This window comes from Culex pipiens, chromosome 3, assembly GCF_016801865.2.
Source record: "Culex pipiens pallens isolate TS chromosome 3, TS_CPP_V2, whole genome shotgun sequence".
Lineage (NCBI taxonomy): Eukaryota > Metazoa > Arthropoda > Insecta > Diptera > Culicidae > Culex > Culex pipiens.
Window position 1 is genome coordinate 69576995 of NC_068939.1, and position 20127 is coordinate 69597121.

At 38.0% G+C, this 20127-nt stretch overlaps 1 protein-coding gene across 2 annotated transcripts in view; it reads right to left on the minus strand.

Annotated features, from left to right (window-relative positions):
• Window positions 1-20127, minus strand: part of LOC120414138 (uncharacterized protein DDB_G0283357) — a 157071-nt gene that overhangs the window by 71026 nt on the left and 65918 nt on the right. Inside the window, exon 2 of one of the 2 annotated variants that reach the window (XM_052710037.1) lies at window positions 9871-10065. In XM_052710037.1, coding sequence (XP_052565997.1) covers window positions 9871-9959 — 89 coding nt within the window. In that variant the 5' untranslated portion in view covers window positions 9960-10065. Of the gene's footprint in view, window positions 1-9870; window positions 10419-20127 lie in introns of those variants that run through there. The other variant, XM_039575172.2, reaches the window with a different exon arrangement.

Genomic DNA, 20127 nt, shown 5'->3' on the forward strand with positions numbered 1-20127 from the left:
TATAAAACTCGATCTATGGGACTCTAAACCAAGTCGAATGCAACAAGTTCGGGTCAAATCGGTTCAGCCAGTGCCGAGAAACATGAGCTAGTTTGTTGGTCACATACATACATACACACACACATACACACACACATACACACACACATACACACACACATACACACACACATACACACAGACATTTGTTCAGTTTTCGATTCTGAGTCGATATGTATACATGAAGGTGGGTCTACGACGTTTTTATACGAAGTTCATTTTTAGAGCAGGATTATAGCCTTACCTCAGTGAGGAAGGCAAAAACGTTACTTAATCCACCTTAAGGTGGTTGGTGCCTTCCTCGCATTTATGTTGTTTTTTAGGTTATTTTTACAAATTAATTTAAGAGTTTTTTTTTAATTTTTTTTAATTTTTTTTCATTTGTTTTTTTTTGTAATTATTGATTTTACTTGAACAGCAATTTTCAATTGTTTTTTTACCAACTCTTCAAAATAAAGGTGAAAAGTCTCATGAGTTATATATTTCAGTAAAAAGTTCGTGTAAATCTTTGTCGAGACAAAATGATGCAGCAACATAATTAATACAGATTTTTCCAGAAGAGACGCAGACACTGCTTAAGTGATGTGGATACCGGGCGATACGCATGCAGGGGGGTGTGGCTGCCAATCCCCCGCGTGGTCAAAAAGTAAAAAAAGCAAAAAGACCCGGCCTTTGAGGTTATGCAAAAATCACCCTTTTTGTAGCTACAAAAAAACTTTTTCTTTGCATAACTTTAAAAGTACTTCACTAAACAGAATAAAATTAAATAGGGTCTTAGGGGACCCCAAAACGAACAGAATAAGGCGGATCCGGCCAAAATCGGTACAGTCAGTTCTGAGATAATCGTGTGGAAAAAAATCATGTCTACACACATCCCCACAGACATTTGTTCAGAATTCTGAGTCGATAGGTATACGTGAAGGTATATGTAGGAGTCGTATTTAAGAAGTTCATTTTTCGAGTGATTTTATAGCCTCGCCTCAGTGAGGTGAGGAAGGCAATAACAGTTTTGAAAGTTCAATGAGTTGCTGCAAATTTAAAGGGACAACTTTTGGCCTGCTTGAAAATTCACGATTGAAGCATACCAGAAAATTTAACTTCAAAGGATTTTTTTTACATTAGAAAATGTTAATGGAAATGCCAAACAAAGCAGCCAAAATTTAATCTCACAATATACATTTTCTACCAATAATTGCAACAAAAGCATCGAAGCAAACCAACAAAATAGTCGTTTATGCAATAAATCATACATTTATCCAACGACGGCTCTGTCGAGTTGGAAAAACGTGACGAGTGCTGAAAAAGAAATACAATTTTGCACCGAAAACAACATTTTTTGCAATTTCGAAAACAACATTTGAATAGGTTTGCAAGTGTAAGAAACCTATTTGTTTTCCATGCGTTTAGTCTATTCAACAACTGTTCCAACCGAGTAGGCATTGATTATTGCAATAATGTTTTTGCAATTCCGTCGTGAAACTACTTACTTTTCCTGTCATTCGCGAGCGACGAAACAGCCTACTTTTGTCTATCAAAAATAACAGAATGAAAAATTAATACCTTTTAAAACCAGTTTTGAAAAGTTCATTTTTTCAGCACTTGTATTGAAAAGTAAAATTTTTCAATATTTTTTTGTTTTGAACGGTGATTTTACTAAGCACATGGATATTTGACATACAATTCCATTCAAAAATCGTTTCACGGAATTGCAAAAAATGTTGTATGGAACGCGTTGCAACACTTTTTCATCACTCGTCGTATTTATCCAACTCGGTGAGGTTGTTCGATAAATGTACGACTCGTGCTGAAAAAATCCTCTTTTTGCAACTTGTTGCATAAACTACTATTACATGTCACAAGATTTTGAGGCGTCTTTATTTCACGTTTGAAAAATAATTCGTCGATTTTACGCACTAAAAACAAAACCGAAAAACCGATTGGTGTCCTTTTCGGCATTTTTGCCTTTCTCACGGAGGTAAGGCTATAGTCCTGCTCGAAAAATGAACTTTTGAAAAACAGCTCGTAAACCTATATTCATGTATACCTATCAACCCAGAATCGAAAACTTGAAGTTCTGGCAACTCTGTCTCGAGATATGACCACTAAAGTGATATTTATGTACTTATTCGATGCCGGATCTCACTTAAATGCATGTTAATTATGTCCGGATCCATCATCCGACCCATCGTTGGTTAGATAATCGAGAGACCTTCCCAACGAGCTTACAACATTCAAGATCTAGCATCCCTGTCTCAAGTTATGACCACTTAAGTGATATATATGTGTTTTTTTTAAGCCGGATCTCATAAGCGACGATTTAGAAGTTAGAGCCTTAAAATTCTCTTACATTAAATTTATAATAATAATACACATTTCACAAAATTTATGAACCTTGGACGCCCCTAGGGGAGCGTCCATAAAAAAGTTACCTTTTTGGTATTGGGGTCCTTTTTGACCCCAAACTTTTTGAAGGTTTTTGACCAAATCTGGTTCTCTTGGTCTCAAATGAAAGCTTAGGATTTCCCCTTTCCAAAACCGTCCTGGAAAGCCAAATTTGGTCCCTGTGGTCACATGGAATCTGCTTCAACCTAAAAAAGACCTTTTTGAGCCCCAACTTTGAAGACCTGTATCTCCGGCAAATTTCAACCAATTAGGATGCTCCGGGTTGCATTCGACATTTATTTTTCTTTACATTGACCACAAATATCAATGTCAAGGCTAGATGCCCTAATAGTTCCGGAAATGTAGAACATCCGAAAGGTAATTTTTGACTTTTTTTTACGTTTATGCGATACAATTATACTTAGGGGAACAGCATCTAATTCCAGCATGCCTCTAATGTTGGCAGGTCAGAACTTTGACATTCAATTAAATTTAATTAAAAGCGTTTTCAACTGAACTCGAGTGATAAATAGCTCAATAAGAAGTGAGCAAGCAAGTTTCTATCAAAAGTTTGGCAAAATTAGTTGTTTAAATAGTGAAAATCAGCCAATTGGATGGAGTTAGGTGCTTAACCTGCCAAACATACGAGAATTTCCCCTACGATATTTGAAATTTATCTTTAAAAATTATATAAAAAACAATACACGATTACCAGAACCACTTTGGAGTGTTTCTGGCCAGTTCCAGGTTACTTGGAAACGGTTTTCAGATACCCGATGAACGGCCAACTTGACTTTTTTATGAAACCCCATCATGTTACACGTCAAACTTCCTGAAATTTTAGGTCTTGTCAATCCATGTTCATGCCGTTGTTCGCTGACCCATCCTGCGAGTTGTATATAGGCTCAAAACTTACAAATAGCTTTCATAAGATTACAAACATGTTGCATCGTTCCAGAGTAATCAACAAATACAAAACGTAACGCCTCCATGTAAAAAGGAGGTTTCTCTGTACAATACAAATAAATTTTTTATACTAAATGAATTGAATTAATGAATTGCCCCAAATGAAATCGCGTCAAGAGAGCATGAACCCGGCCATCCGAATTACCTCATTCATCACACATGACCGAATCCGCCTTTTTCATTTTGCGTCAGTCGTTATCAACCAGCAGCCACTCATTCGCTCTGACGGTGCGGTGAAACAGTGGAAAATGCAAATTTTCACTTCGGCCCCTTCACCAGTCGATGAATGCTTCTTCTTAGTTGAGGTGGACATTCCCAAGGGATTAGAAGCTCCTGCGCTCTATCTGTCACAAAACGGAACCATTTCTGTCAACGTAAATGTCCGTTTTTCGGAACGTGGGGGGGTTGGAAATTTTCAGCCTTGTTTCACAGAACGGTGATAATTTTATTGGGTTTTCTCTGGCGCATAAATTTCATTAGCAAATTTCCATGAATATGAAATTTGGCTGTCACGACCGGTTTGGATGTGGTGTGCGTCACAGCGGCAGCAGCATTCGTTGTGTTGGCGTCGAGGTTGTGGGGCTCCATAAATAATGCAAGGGACCTGCCCGGTCCTAGGATGTGTAGGCCTTGGAACACCGGGGACAAAGATCCGGAACACGTAGACAATGTGAAGTTTGTTTCTTTTTTTTTTTGTTGGTTGCATTTGGTGGAAACACGGTCCTTCTTGGTAGGACAGATATGCATGAGTTGAAAGAAATGTTTCCATCAAGAAATGCAAATATTTCTATTGGCTTGCAACGTATATTTTTGTATTCTTTAAATTTAAAACAAAATCTTCAACACCAAAATGTCACTAGAGTGAATATACCAATCGATCAAACTAAACAAAAACCATTCTTAATCGCGTTACATCAACCAGAACGAGAAAAGTTTTGAACTTCCACGAAGGCCTCCCCGCCGAAAATTTGGAAAGGTTAATGCAACATGATATCTCAAGACGCTCTGACGCAAAACGACTAGGGTCAATCGGCGGGGGAGGCCACACTTGATGGACACCATGCTCCAGTATCGTACTCCCAGACGGCTTCAACTTCAAGTGGGCTGGCACAATTTCCGTCGTGCCGGATGGGAAAAAAGGACGACTTGCTTTAAAAGCTTTTCAATGTGGGGGCTTTTTCTCTGGTCCAGCGTTGATCTGACCGGGGGAGAGTGACCAAAGAAGGACAAAGCAATACAATTTAGAAGTTTTTCGTAGATCTCTGCTTTGAGTGGACTCATCAGATTGATTTATTTGATTTTGGGGGTGATGGAGATGGGGAAAGGTTGGCAGATTTTCCTTGATGGGAACTTTTGAGATATATATTTCTATTTTTGACAGGAATGGGATATGGCCTTTAAACAAACTTTTATTGGATGGTGGGAGGCATCTGAAATCCATTAAAAGAAGATTTTTTTTAATAAGATTTGCTGACTCAATGGTTGACTGACTGATTTTAATGTTATTTCCAATAACGAGATGATGTTTCAAGATCGATGCCATTATTTTCAAGATCTTGAAAGTGTCTCATAGTAGAAAAGTTAAGATAGATTTTTTGTATTTATCTGGACAGACACATTTGAATGTATTTTGTGTCATTTAACATCAACAAATAGTTTTAGTTAATCTAAGTTTCACTACAAATGTTTAGCAGATTGTGTTTAACTTCCTACAAGTGTTTGTTTTTGACTTCACGTCAAAAAATAAAATACGGCTAGTTGAACATTTTAAGGCATAAATTTACCTCTTTACTAAAGTAATTTTACCTACACAAGGCAGGTGCAAAAATTTCTCAAAGTTTATGTTCGATATAGGTCTGAAAAATCGGGGGGCAAAAAAATATTTTTTCAAAAAACTTCAAAATTTTTATGGAAATAGATGTTAAATCAACTGAAAACAGTTTGAAATGCATTTTCCTGCTTTTAAAATCATATTTAACTTGCTTGAGATAAATTTTAAAAAATGTGAAATTTCGCTGTACTATACTGCAAAAAGTTTTATAAAGTGAAAACTAAAATTTCGTCAAAAACTAGATATATTGAAAACTGATGATTGCAAAACAATTGACTAAAATGCATTTTAAAAAACTTTTTTTATTCAAATGTTAATACCATGGCTTATAATTTTAATTTTTTTTATGTCACACCTAAAATTGTAATATCAAACATTTTCTGCGGTAAATATTACATCAGGGTACGGTGACAGATTCAAATGAAGTGAAATTTTTATCAGTTTCTGACGAATTTCACATTCTAACACAATCCAAAAATCAATTTTTCGAAACAAAATTTTCGACACAATATTTTAGTTAAAATATATTAACTCAAACAGGTCTTTTGAATATTAACTATTCAAAATTCAGCTTTTTTATTATGTACGACTGGATTTTTTTTCCTGAATATGTGTAGAAGAAAAAGTGTACTCATTCCCAGATGTGATTTAGAAAATGTGTTAAATTATACTTTAATGAGTTTTTTTTACCTCTGACAATGCAATGTATTATTTAACGTATTCGTCAACAATTTCGGTAACATTACCTCATAAAAGACATCCCCCAAATTTACTTTTTTCTTGTTTACCCGAGCATGGGTAAATAACAAGGGAAATGCGTAATAATACCTTTCTCTGGTATCAATACCAAATTTTGGTATTCCTGGACCCTTAAAAATTTGTCTTAAGGATTATGCAAGAGCAAAATGTGGTATCATACCAATTTAAGGTATTGTTTTGATATTGCAAAATTGCAGAATTTGTCAATGGTCGAACACCGCATTTTGGTATTATTTTGGTATTAAAGTGTTTTACCAAATTCCTCTGAAACTATGGGAAAATTTTGACCAATTTTGACAAAATAATTAATTTTGCGCTAAAACGAGGTCTCAAAGCGAATGCTTTCATTGAAAACCGGAAATTTCAAACTTGATTTTAAACATTTTTGATATACCCCCTACAGAAATGACTTGAAATTGTGGAAAATTTTCTAAGTCAGGATGGCACATTTTGGTATTAAGGTGTTTTATAAATTTCCTCTGAAACTATGGGAAAATTTTGACCAATTTTGACAAAATAATTAATTTTGCGCTAAAATGATGTCTCAAAGCGAATGCTTCCATTGAAAACCGAAAATTTCAAACTTGATTTTAAACATTTTTGGTATACCCCCTACAAAAATTGTGGAAAATTTTCTAAGTCAGGATGGCACATTTTGATATTATTTTGGTATTAAAGTGTTTTATCAAATTCCTCTGAAACTATGGATTTTTTTTTAAATTTTTGACGAGATAATTAATTTTGCGCTAAAATGACTTGAAACCCAAAAATGTTAAAGCTGATTTAAATTTTTTTTGTGATATACCCACTAATATTTTTTTCAAAAAAGTTGAAATTTTTCTAAGTTGGGATAACCAAATACTTTGAAAAACGAGTCAATCAACAGATTTTTGAATTTTGGTGAATTTCAATCCAGTTTCATTTTAATAATACTTATTTTTCAATCTTGTTATTTTTCAGAAGCTTCAAGAACTTCAAGTACAGCCGTTCATCAATGACAAATGCATTCGGTGTGGTGAAGAATATCACTAAATACAACATGGAATCATCAGGTGAGTAGATTTGGTTGTTGCATAAGGATCATTTACGTTTTTTCACTAACTGCAACTGCTGCACTAAAAATGGTATGAAAATAGCAAATTTTGGTATTACTTGTGCAAATACCAGCGACCAAAATGTGCTCTTGGTTGCCCAGTAATAGATGGTAAAATACCATGAAATCAAACCAATATCATGTTTGTGGAAGACCACAGGAATACCAAAATATGATTTTCCAAGGGCGCGGGAATACCTTAAAATAAAACCATGGCAATACCAAGTTTTGGTATTTAAGCAATGTTCAAAAATCCAGAAGACCTCAACTTGGTATTGAAATGGTTTTATTTTGTGGTATTATTTTACCTTTGGGTAATTCTCTACCAACTCACACGAAATCGGGAAAAGTGAACGGCCATGATCAACGACGAACAGCATTTTCAAAACTTTTTTTCGTAAAATCGCAATAACTCGTGATATTTATAAGCAAATCCCTTATGTCTATATATCAAAATTTTTGTAATTGTCTGCTCTACAACTTTGTAGAACATTGTTACACTCTAAAAAATAACCCTGCAAAGTTAGAAAAAACACGAAATTTTAAAATGAAAAATTTTGTTCTAAATGAAAAAATGACCCTTCTGGGTCAATGTAGATTCGAAAAGTACATTAAATTTCCCATAAAATGACATGTTCCAAAATTTTTTACAGTCGAGTAACGGAAAATGGGAGAATTTTTAAAACTTTTTTAGTGTTTTTTTCGATGAAAAATACGGTTTTTCGGAATTCTGAGTACGCCATCAAATCGGGCGTCTAATTTTACATAAAAGTCCCTTCGACACCAAATTTCTATCTCATCACCGTTTCAGGCTGCAAATTATTGAAAAACACCTCTTTTTTCGCATGTTCAAAAATGGAAGGGGTCGTACCGACCCTCCGTCACGAGATATCAAAAAACGGACCTCGGATTCGTGATCAGGGACAAAAGTTACCCCTTAGGACAAAGTTTCACGCAAATCGAAGAGGGGTCGGGGCAACTGCTGTGTGAGTTGGCGGAGAATTACCCCTTTGGAATAACATGTTTTGGTATTGTTGTGCCCTTTCACATACAAGACTTTGGTATGATTTCATGGTATTTTACCATCTATTACTGGGCAACCAAGGGCACATTTTGGTCGCTGTTATTTGCCCAAGTAATACCAAATTTTGGTATTCCCGTGTTATTTACCCCTGCTCGGGTTGCTGTGCACCCTAAAAAGAATATACATTTTTAACTGTAATTGCCCTAAGAAGTATGCAGGAATATTTGATCAATATTTTTTTTATTGAATTTGAATTACTTTGAACTTATAAAATTGTATGTTTGAATAATATAATTTCTCATTAGTTTTTTTGAAAATGTTAGCACTCGAATAATTAGCATTTAGAAACCTCCTTTTTGCAGACAATTAAAAAAAAACCGAAGATTTTTTTGTTTTGAATATTAGATTCGTATCAAATGTTTGATTCATATTTAACATTTATTTGAGCAAGATTACCGAAATACTCTTTTGTAACTTGGCAATGTTAAATTTATTTCACGATATTGCACAGAAAAAAAATCATGGTAATATCACATCTGGAATGGGGTACATCTTTTATGTCAGAAAAATGTGTAATTTTACCACTTTGCTGGTGTAATGTCACTTTTTCAGTCTAAATTTAGGTAAAATTACATCATAAAATATGTAATATTCAACCATCTAAAGTAACACCTTCCAAATTTACATGATTTTTGCTGTGTGTTCCTCCATACCTCGAAAATTAGCGGACTGTTTTTTCTTCGTGTCAAATTCAGCGAAAGAGACAAAAACACACGTCTTTCCGCTCCATTTTCTGGACAACAATTTGACGTTTAATGCAAAACAATACAATCATATAGGTACACACAAAACAGGAAACCAAGGCTTGTTACACAAAAGGTGCACAGAAAAGAAAATGTGAAACGGAAAAAAATGAATTACATGTAAACTCAGTTGATGTAAACTTGAGATTCGACGTAAACGGTTGAGTTACACGTAAAATCATATTTTTACGTGAAATTTGTTGCAAATTTACATCATATTGCATTTGATTTTACATGTTTTATGACGTGCAATAGTGTTACATCATAAATGATGTAACATTCGGAAATATTTTTTTTGTGTGTATTTTTAAGACTTCAATGAAAGAACAATTTAGTAAATTTGTGAACGGGGGGGAAAAAATGGTAAAGATTCAAAAATGCATTTCTCTTAGAATAATATATTATTTAAAAAACGCATTTTTTTGAATTGTTAAACATCATTCTGATATATAATTTTGCAATTAAATATTTATTTATTAAGGGTTCACATACATGTAAATCGTCAAAAATGTCAGAGGTTGGTATGAGCACACATTTTAACTTTTTTCTAAATCTGTTTTGAGGGCATTGAAATATAAATTTTCATCTGTTAAAAAAATAAACATGAAGTTATTTGGTTGAATCATTGCTGAGATATAGCTATTTGAAGTTAGTAGTTTCAAAAAACGGATGCCACGATATCTCAACACTGCGTTGACCAAATCGGCTCAAAATGTTGGTGCTGACTCGGTGTTTCGAGAAAAACGCTCAGAAAATTTGACAGTCCGCCTTGCACATGGCAAAATTTTGAATTTAAATCGCCTCTAACTCAGTTTATTCAAGAAATATCTTCATAAAAATTTTCAGGAGTGATTGAAAATCATCTTTTTAGTGAATTCAATATTCTTTTGGTTTTATGAAATTTTGTGATTTCTTACATGTATGTAACCCCTTAAACTGATCTTTAACGTCAATTTTATTGTTTAATTCTTACCTGCTGTTGCCACTTTTGTTCTTATTCCCTTTTTTCCTTGGGCGTACAATATGATTTTCCATCCATGATCGCAGTTTGGAACCAAACATTTTTCGGCTCAACCCAATAATTCAAAATTCTTCACCTTTTCAACTTTTCTAACTTAACGTTTTCTCAAGATCGGTGAAGCTTTTCACAACAAAAAACACACACAAGCTGCAAGCAAACAGTGCCGGTTCAATGAACTTGTATCGCTTTGTCACTTTGTTACTCAATTGTTCAAACATGCAGTTCAGAATTTCCCCTTAAATCTTCTTCTTCTTCTTAAATTGTTTCTTCTTTTCCACTCAACCCACCATAAATATCCTTGCTCGCACTTTTTTCCCGATTAATTGCCCTCCAGCAAGTGTACTAAATATAATACCCGTCGACGATCTTCCCCAAATGTTTTCCCTCCTTCAAGGCACACCAGCACAAAAAAAGAACGTCCCGGGGATCAAAGGTTGCTGTCCCAAAATGATTTACTGGAAGTGGTTCCCCACCTCTTGGGGCAAAGTAGGCTACGCCTCGGATGACTAGCTGGCTGGGAAAACAATTTCCCGAAAAGGAATGCCTGGGAACCTGTGAATGAAAAAAAGAGACAGAGAAAAAATGTGATGAGTTTAAGGAAAAGTTTGCGAGCCTCGCGGCCGAGTTGGGGAGAGGAATTTTTCATTAACAGTAAATAAAAAAAAAACAGAAAAGATTGGTTGAATATGTTTGAGAGGTGTCATCAATGTTTTCATTGAAGAGTGAAATATTTTTGAAAAGTGGAGTCAAAATTATGTTTTTAGTATTACAAAACAAACCATCATTATTGAATCGTTAAAGCTGAAATTTTCCAAAGTAATTCCGCCAATGCCAACGCCAACTCCCAGGCGACCAAGTTTGCTTTGACGACCTGAAGTAACGGGCGGAAAAACGGCTAAATAATACGCTTCCAACGCATTAAAAGTAGGCCTCCTCCATTAAAATGTCATGATCTAAGTAAGCAGTAGGGAATTTGGGCACATTAAAGCTGCTGGCAGGTTATGATCCTTTGTTCAACGCTATATGTTTTGGGTTAGAAATTTAGGAATAACAAAGCCTCAAATTATGACAGTGTAAACTCACAAGTTTGCTTCACGATGGTTGGGATGGACTTGGGAAGGCATTGAGGAAGGTTGGGAAATTAAATATGAGTCCGAGTTATGAACCCGTTTGAAGGATTTGTTTCAGTGGGAGACTCATAATTTAAGATTGCAATGGCAAAAATCAATACTTTGATGAAACTGAACTGAAACTGAACTGAAACTGAACTGAAACTGAACTGAAACTGAACTGAAACTGAACTGAAACTGAACTGAAACTGAACTGAAACTGAACTGAAACTGAACTGAAACTGAACTGAAACTGAACTGAAACTGAACTGAAACTGAACTGAAACTGAACTGAAACTGAACTGAAACTGAACTGAAACTGAACTGAAACTGAACTGAAACTGAACTGAAACTGAACTGAAACTGAACTGAAACTGAACTGAAACTGAACTGAAACTGAACTGAAACTGAACTGAAACTGAACTGAAACTGAACTAAAACTGAACTGAAACTGAACTGAAACTGAACTGAAACTGAACTTAAACTGAACTGAAACTGAACTTAAACTGAACTGAAACTGAACTTAAACTGAACTGAAACTGAAATAAATTTTAACTCAACTCAGCTCAACTCAACTCAACTCAACTCAACTCAACTCAACTCAACTCAACTCAACTCAACTCAACTCAACTCAACTCAACTCAACTCAACTCAACTCAACTCAACTCAACTCAACTCAACTCAACTCAACTCAACTCAACTCAACTCAACTCAACTCAACTCAACTCAACTCAACTCAACTCAACTCACTCAACTCAACTCAACTCAACTCAACTCAACTCAACTCAACTCAACTCAACTCAACTCAACTCAACTCAACTCAACTCAACTCAACTCAACTCAACTCAACTCAACTCAACTCAACTCAACTCAACTCAACTCAACTCAACTCAACTCAACTCAACTCAACTCAACTCAACTCAACTCAACTCAACTCAACTCAACTCAACTCAACTCAACTCAACTCAACTCATTCACTCAACTCAACTCAACTCAACTCAACTCAACTCAACTCAACTCAACTCAACTCAACTCAACTCAACTCACTCAACTCAACTCAACTCAACTCAACTCAACTCAACTCAACTCAACTCAACTCAACTCACTCAACTCAACTCAACTCAACTCAACTCAACTCAACTCAACTCAACTCAACTCAACTCAACTCAACTCAACTCAACTCAACTCAACTCAACTCAACTCAACTCAACTCAACTCAACTCAACTCAACTCAACTCAACTCAACTCAACTCAACTCAACTCAACTCAACTCAACTCAACTCAACTCAACTCAACCTTCGCTCATTAAATTTTGTCGTCGCGTGTTTTCCAACGCATTTCCGCGCCAACATCGTTTTCATCTCGTAGTGACGTTTGTGAAGCCCACTTCAAGTGTCGAGCGCTAGCACACCAGCAATAGGGGCAAACAAACCCGGGGCGAGGCTTTCCAACAAGTTTCCCTGTGCGTTGTTGGTGGGTGGTGCGTCACAGGTTACGCCTCTGTTGACGATGCTTCCTGTTGCACAAGTGCCAGGGCGGAAAATTTGTTTTGCCCAGGCGTTCTTGAATTTTTCTAAGTAACTTTGAATAAATTTAAAATTTCTTGAAAAATTAAATATCTCTAAATTTATTTATTTGGGATAATTGTATCTTAATTGTTATTAAAAACTTTTTTGGAACCACTGTCAACCGGACACGTAGTACCAACAAATAGGACCTCTCTTTGCACAGCTAACCGAACCATTTTAATGATGTTTGCCGGGGTCGTCATCGTCGTCGCCGGAATCCCAAACAGCTGCCCTGACAATAAACACCCAGCATCAGTTCCGAAAGGATGCAGCCCCGATCCAACCAGGCGCATCCTCTCCAACTAGATGGCGCTCTGATGGTGGAGATTCTACGGATAATACAAGCTACTAAAGAGCATCTCGTCTAAATTGAAACTGAAATTGGGGAGAAAATGTGCGTTAATAACTCTTATCGGAGGTACTTTCATCTTCATTACCTGGCCGGGGGAACCAGGAATGCTAAACAGGGACTCTTTGCCCGAGAGCACGGCTGGAGGAAAGGTTCCAGCGAAACGCGCTGAAGTACCTGGAAAAATAATTTAATTTTCCGTTTTTCTCCTTTGGCTGTTCCTTTGCACCCTGAAGTGGGTTAATAATTTAGATGAATAAAGTGAAAAATGTAAGAGCGTCCTTTTTCTGTCTGTGAAGCAATTTTAGCGGGAAATATTGCTGAGCTTTGGTTCATTGCTAAACAATATGATTATTTATTATATTCGAATGCGAGGTAGTTGACAATTTAAATAAAGGGTACTCATCTCCACTTTTGGCCAACAAGTCACAAGCCTCGTTAGACCCTATTTTAACTGCATATTAAATATTTAAACAAGGCTACCGAATCCCTACGCCAACTTCATCTCAAATTTGCATACAATATCATTTCCACCTCTCCCCTTTGGAACAACTGTCGAGGTTCATCCCGTCATCATCAGTTTGACTCCCTGAGACGTCAACCCCATCTACCACACCACCATGCATCGATAGCATTTGTTCTCGCGGTCTTCCGGAACCCGGACGGTCCCGCCCAGAATCTCACATCTACAATGTCTTGTTCAGACACACTAACGTTGCAATCCGGCGCGCGATATCCGCACACAGAAGAGCAAGTTTCGGCGAAGCTAGTGTTATATTACTAATTCAAATATTCATGAGCGTTGGGTTTCGAACTTTTCGCCAGACACGTCGTCACTGCGATCTCTGCCGTTTGGTGGGAGAGGACGGTGAGATAGATGATGTTCTAGCTCGCCCTTCAACGGTCTCCAAGTCAGTGAGCTGGAAAAACGGCACAGATTAGAAAGATTCTCCATCTTGCTGGGCTGAAGCAGCTGGCTGCGAAGAGGGGAAGTAGAACCACAGGAAAGCTTTCGGAGTATTTAAAATTTGCTTCCGGTTTTGCTTCCCAACCATTTTTGTGGCTTCATCCGGTCGTTGATTCGAACCACCCCCCACCCAAGTCAGTCCTAATCTGCTCAAGTGGAGTGTTTTGTGCATATTGATGAAAAATCTCATAAATCAATATCGTTTGGGGGTCGGGAATGAACGAAGGATGATTGTGAATAAAATACCGCTTTTCCCAGGGATTCCTGGTCTTTGGACGATTCCGGCAGTTGAATGGCTTCTGGAATTTTCGCAGCCAGGAATGTCGGCACTCACGGATGAGAGCATATCCAGGATGGGAAAGTGATTAAGGAGGAATGTTTGCCTCGAGAGCATTCATTTGTCGATGATTGATTGAGCGAGTGGATCTTTGAGGAAGATGTGGAAGGCGGATGGATGAGTGGGATTGAAAAAAATACTACATCATTAAACATCGACGAATAAGCAAGTTCCACTTTTTGGTCTGTTTTTTTGTTGTTATTTTAACTTTTCACAATTTTATTAAATCAAAACAATTACATTAAAATTTCAAAAAAAAAAAAAATCCTCGAAAACATTCCTGAAAACAGTTAAATTCTATCATGTCCCAGTCGCCTTCAAAACTGGTATAAATGTTAGAAAATCTCCGATCAAGTTTTAGCATGGTTCCCCTTGTAGGGCATGTTCGTAGGGACTTTCATGCCAAATACCAGCTCATTTGATTGTAAACTGGCTGCGCGCATCAGGGTTAAAGTTTACATGGGAATTCTTTATGTAAACTAATGTCATAAACATAAACAATGACTTTCATATCCCGCCGTTTGGCATGAGGGTTGGTATCATCCCGCCAAACAAATCAAAGTATACTTTGAGTTGCGAAGGAAAAAAACCTTGTCAAAAGTTTGCATTTTTGTTTTCAGCCGCACGGTTTTCGCACCAGCGAATGAATTTTGGGGTTTGTCCTCGTTTTATCTATGGCCTTACCCGTTATTCGTGATTTCCGGCTCTTCCTGGCATAGGACAGATCCAACGAATTTTGGCATGAGTGATGGAAAAGGATGCCGCACGGTCGTTAGCCCTAAGTGACACTAGCCTGACCGTGGAGAACTTGAAACCAGTTGATCCCGATTCCAACAACTATGATGTCTGCTTTGTCCGTAGTTGGTTCCCGGTGCAGATTTTTGAGGATCCACGGTTCTTATCGGTCTAGGAAAATCCGCGCAAGTTCAATTCAAGGAAACGGGTCATGTTCATGTTCGGAATACGCTGTCAAGCTTCAAAACCTTTAATTTTTATCAAAAATATTCGGATACTAAAATAAAATCATTTTTTTTTTTTTTTTTTTTCATAAAATTATTTTTATTAGGTCCTTTTCGGTACTGGGACCTGGTTAGGACCGAGTCGGCTTTTGTAATTACAAAAAACTTAATAATTACAGAGGATCTTGTGTGTAAATGTTAGTGGGAGGGGAGCCGATTACCCGCGGCCTACTCGGGGTTAGTAGGGAAGGGATTGATGTTAAAGACAAGGCGTGGGAAGGGAAGGGGGAGTGTGTAGGGGTCTTGGTTGGCTCTTCTGGCCTTTGCGTTTTGTCCTCAGCCGCAACTCGGTGTCCAGCTGCTGGGGCGATCTTGCTTTGCTTCCGGTGCAACCAGAAACGACGGCTTTGTGTGAAGGCGAGTTATACTAAATAGAGGAAAAATAACTGAAGAGAAACTAACTGGAAGAAAACTAAATAGATATTTTGGAATCTGAGAGGAACTGATAGATAGGATAGAGAACATCAAGGTCTAGCTGAGATAGCGCGTCTCGCATCGGGATTTCTGGTGGTCTTCCTCGGGCCCTGAGGGTATCTTTCAACTTAATTCTGTGAGCCTGGTGATCTGGACACGCCCATACGAGATGGTCGATGTCCTGATAACCCTGCCCACAGTCGCATATGTTCGTATCACTCATGTTGATACGGTAAAGATGAGCCTTGGACGAGTAATGGTTCGACATAAGGCGGGACATCGTTCTGATGAATCCACGCGTCAAGTCCATTCCCTTGAACCAGGCTTTTCTTTGCACCTTAGGTCGTATGGAATACATCCAACGTCCTTTGGTGTCGTCGTCCCATTGATTTTGCCAATCCAGAAGCGCACGCTGCCTCGGAAAACCGTAGCATTCTTGTAGGCTAATTGGCCTTTCAAAAATGTTTCCACTCTCAGCACCCTTCTTGGCGAGCAAGTCCGCTTTCTCATTACCCGGAATCGAGCAATGAGCGCGGACCCTAAAATAAAATCATTCTTGAAGAAGAAAATTCTGCATTTTTCTGTTTTATCGAGAAATTAAAAGTGAGAGTGTGTGCAACATGGAGTTAAACTTTCTGTGAAGTTACTGTGAAGATTACCACGGCACTTTGAGAAGTTTAACTCCATGTTGCACGCACACACTCTCACTTTAAATTTCTCGATAAGTTATCAATCTCTAACTCCTGCGTTCGAAGGTCCAGTCCAAGTCGCACATCTTTTTGAGTATCATTCACGATTGCTTTATAAACCATGAACAGTTAAATATTAAATGTTTAAAAAAAACCAAATGTATATAATTGAAAAAGCAAATTTAAACTAGCAAGTGATACAAAATTAAAAACGATATTTTGATTGCTTCAGAATCTGCCTCGGTCAGATAACCCGCGTCAATGGCAATTTGGACAATTTGCGACGACCATTAAAACAGCGTACTGGCCAAACCGCGGGCGGTTGACGCACAGTTCGATGGGCATCTCGTGGTCCCATCCTACGGGGGCCAACTCCTGTTTTGAAGGTGGCGGACAGCTCGCGTAAATGGCACCGCTCGATTCAACCAAGTGAATTACAAAGACAAGTTCAAATTCTGCGCAAATCCGTGAACTGATCCGGATAGTCGATGATCTGCCGATGTGCTGGACATGACGGCCAACGGTCCTGCCGATAGACAAATGCTGGAACAATTCGAACTAGTTTATTCGCTGGTGCGAGAACCATGCGACTGAAAACAAAAATGCAAACATTTGACAAGATTTTTTTTTCCATCGCAACCACCAGTTTGCTGCGATTTGTTTGGCGGGTTTTAAAAATCTTCCATGTCAAACGGCGGGATATAAAAGTCATTGTTTATGTTTTTGACATTAGTTTACATAAAGAATACTATGGGAAATTCTTCATGTAAACTAGTGTCAATAACATAAACAATGACTTTTAAACCCCGCCGTTTGACATGCATGATTTTTAAAACTCGCCAAACAAATCGCAGCAAACTGGTGGTTTCTCAGGGGAAATTTCCTTGTCAAAAGTTTTCTGTTTTCTTTTACAACTGTTTTGAATTTACTAGGTCCTGATTTTGAACTAGATCGGATTTAACCGGAATCAGGATGAGTGGAATATTCATTATTGGAATCCGGATCTCTTTCTTTCATCTGGATGTTGGACGGATGATGAAAGTCGTCCCCCTGTCCCCTGATCCGGCGGATCTTGGTGTAAAATTGAAGAAATAGTTCCTCAAAGTCAGAGTGAATACGAAATTGAAGATTAATTAATTATTAGTAGTAGATTATGTGTTAATTATGTTATGCTATTATCAAAGTGAAATACAATCGTTTTTAGAAAAAAAGGGGAGGGGTGTTTGTTGTGCACCTTTTCAATCTGTAACTCTTGAAAAATTATTCTAGATATCTAGATGTTATAATTAATCAATTACGACTAGGCTAGAAAAAATAACTTGAAATCAAATAAAATGAAAGCATTGTTGTTTTTATCATCCTTTTATTGTTTGAGGCACTACTTTTTTTAGTTTTTTTCATTCATTTTTCGCCTCAGACAAGACAGTGAACAAGATAGCAATCAGATTCTTCCCGTTTCCTTTGCATTGCTACTGCTTAAAAAAGGAATTAGCTAATAAGATCTAAGCCTAAGGTAAAAGATTTGGATTTGATGTGCATTCTAGCTTTTCAGCCAACCACAAACCCAAAAGCAACATTCATGTATATATGATTATATATATGATTATATAATTATAACACTACTCGACAAAACAAAACTTGTGTCAACGGATTCACGATATCTCATCCGTTCCTGAGAGAAAAGGCATCCCCGAATCCGATGCAATCGACAGAATTTGATTTTATGTCCACGCGGACTGATGAAAAATTGGTACATTTTTTAACATAAAAAATCGAACAATTTAAAAAAAACCATGCGTCTCCTCCCAATTATATGAGCCATCTACAAGAATATGGAAGCGCCTGGTGCATAGCCATTTCCTTTAAGCACAACGGAAACAACCAATACAAATGTATAAAAAAGTTGTCAAGTTCTCGGGGGGTCCACAGCTAGCATTTTTTGTACGATTATAAAAAATAAATATTAAAAGTTTAAAATTAATTTATTTAAAAAACATATTTTTTGATTTATTTGTTTACTAAAATTTTATGTATCTCAAAGATCTATGGGTACTTCGGGATGTCCATGGTCATCCAAGGACTGCCTGGAGTTAAGATCTACGAGTCTACCGCCGTAACAAGCAAGAGGTCGTCGGATTTTGACCCCGGATCATGTGCGTATAGCATCAGTGCATATGGTAGACTACTGTATGAGTGTGTTGGGATGTTCATGGTCATCCAAGGACTCCCTGGAGTTAAGATCTACGAGTCTACCGCCGTAACAAGCAAGAGGTCGTCGGATTTTGACCTCGGATCATGTGCGTATAGCATCAGTGCATATGGTAGACTACTATATGAATGTGTTGGGATGTTCATGGTCATCCAAGGACTCCCTGGAGTTAAGATCTACGAGTCTACCGCCGTAACAAGCAAGAGGTCGTCGGATTTTGACCCCGGATCATGTGCGTATAGCATCAGTGCATATGGTAGACTACTGTATGAGTGTGTTGGGATGTTCATGGTCATCCAAGGACTCCCTGGAGTTAAGATCTACGAGTCTACCGCCGTAACAAGCAAGAGGTCGTCGGATTTTGACCTCGGATCATGTGCGTATAGCATCAGTGCATATGGTAGACTACTATATGAATGTGTTGGGATGTTCATGGTCATCCAAGGACTCCCTGGAGTTAAGATCTACGAGTCTACCGCCGTAACAAGCAAGAGGTCGTTGGATTTTGACCCCGGATCATGTGCGTATAGCATCAGTGCATATGGTAGACTACTATATGAATGTGTTGGGATGTTCATGGTCATCCAAGGACTCCCTGGAGTTAAGATCTACGAGTCTACCGCCGTAACAAGCAAGAGGTCGTCGGATTTTGACCCCGGATCATGTGCGTATAGCATCAGTGCATATGGTAGACTACTGTATGAGTGTGTTGGGATGTTCATGGTCATCCAAGGACTCCCTGGAGTTAAGATCTACGAGTCTACCGCCGTAACAAGCAAGAGGTCGTCGGATTTTGACCTCGGATCATGTGCGTATAGCATCAGTGCATATGGTAGACTACTATATGAATGTGTTGGGATGTTCATGGTCATCCAAGGACTCCCTGGAGTTAAGATCTACGAGTCTACCGCCGTAACAAGCAAGAGGTCGTCGGATTTTGACCCCGGATCATGTGCGTATAGCATCAGTGCATATGGTAGACTACTGTATGAGTGTGTTGGGATGTTCATGGTCATCCAAGGACTCCCTGGAGTTAAGATCTACGAGTCTACCGCCGTAACAAGCAAGAGGTCGTCGGATTTTGACCTCGGATCATGTGCGTATAGCATCAGTGCATATGGTAGACTACTATATGAATGTGTTGGGATGTTCATGGTCATCCAAGGACTCCCTGGAGTTAAGATCTACGAGTCTACCGCCGTAACAAGCAAGAGGTCGTCGGATTTTGACCCCGGATCATGTGCGTATAGCATCAGTGCATATGGTAGACTACTGTATGAATGTGTTGGGATGTTCATGGTCATCCAAGGACTCCCTGGAGTTAAGATCTACGAGTCTACCGCCGTAACAAGCAAGAGGTCGTCGGATTTTGACCCCGGATCATGTGCGTATAGCATCAGTGCATATGGTAGACTACTGTATGAGTGTGTTGGGATGTTCATGGTCATCCAAGGACTCCCTGGAGTTAAGATCTACGAGTCTACCGCCGTAACAAGCAAGAGGTCGTCGGATTTTGACCTCGGATCATGTGCGTATAGCATCAGTGCA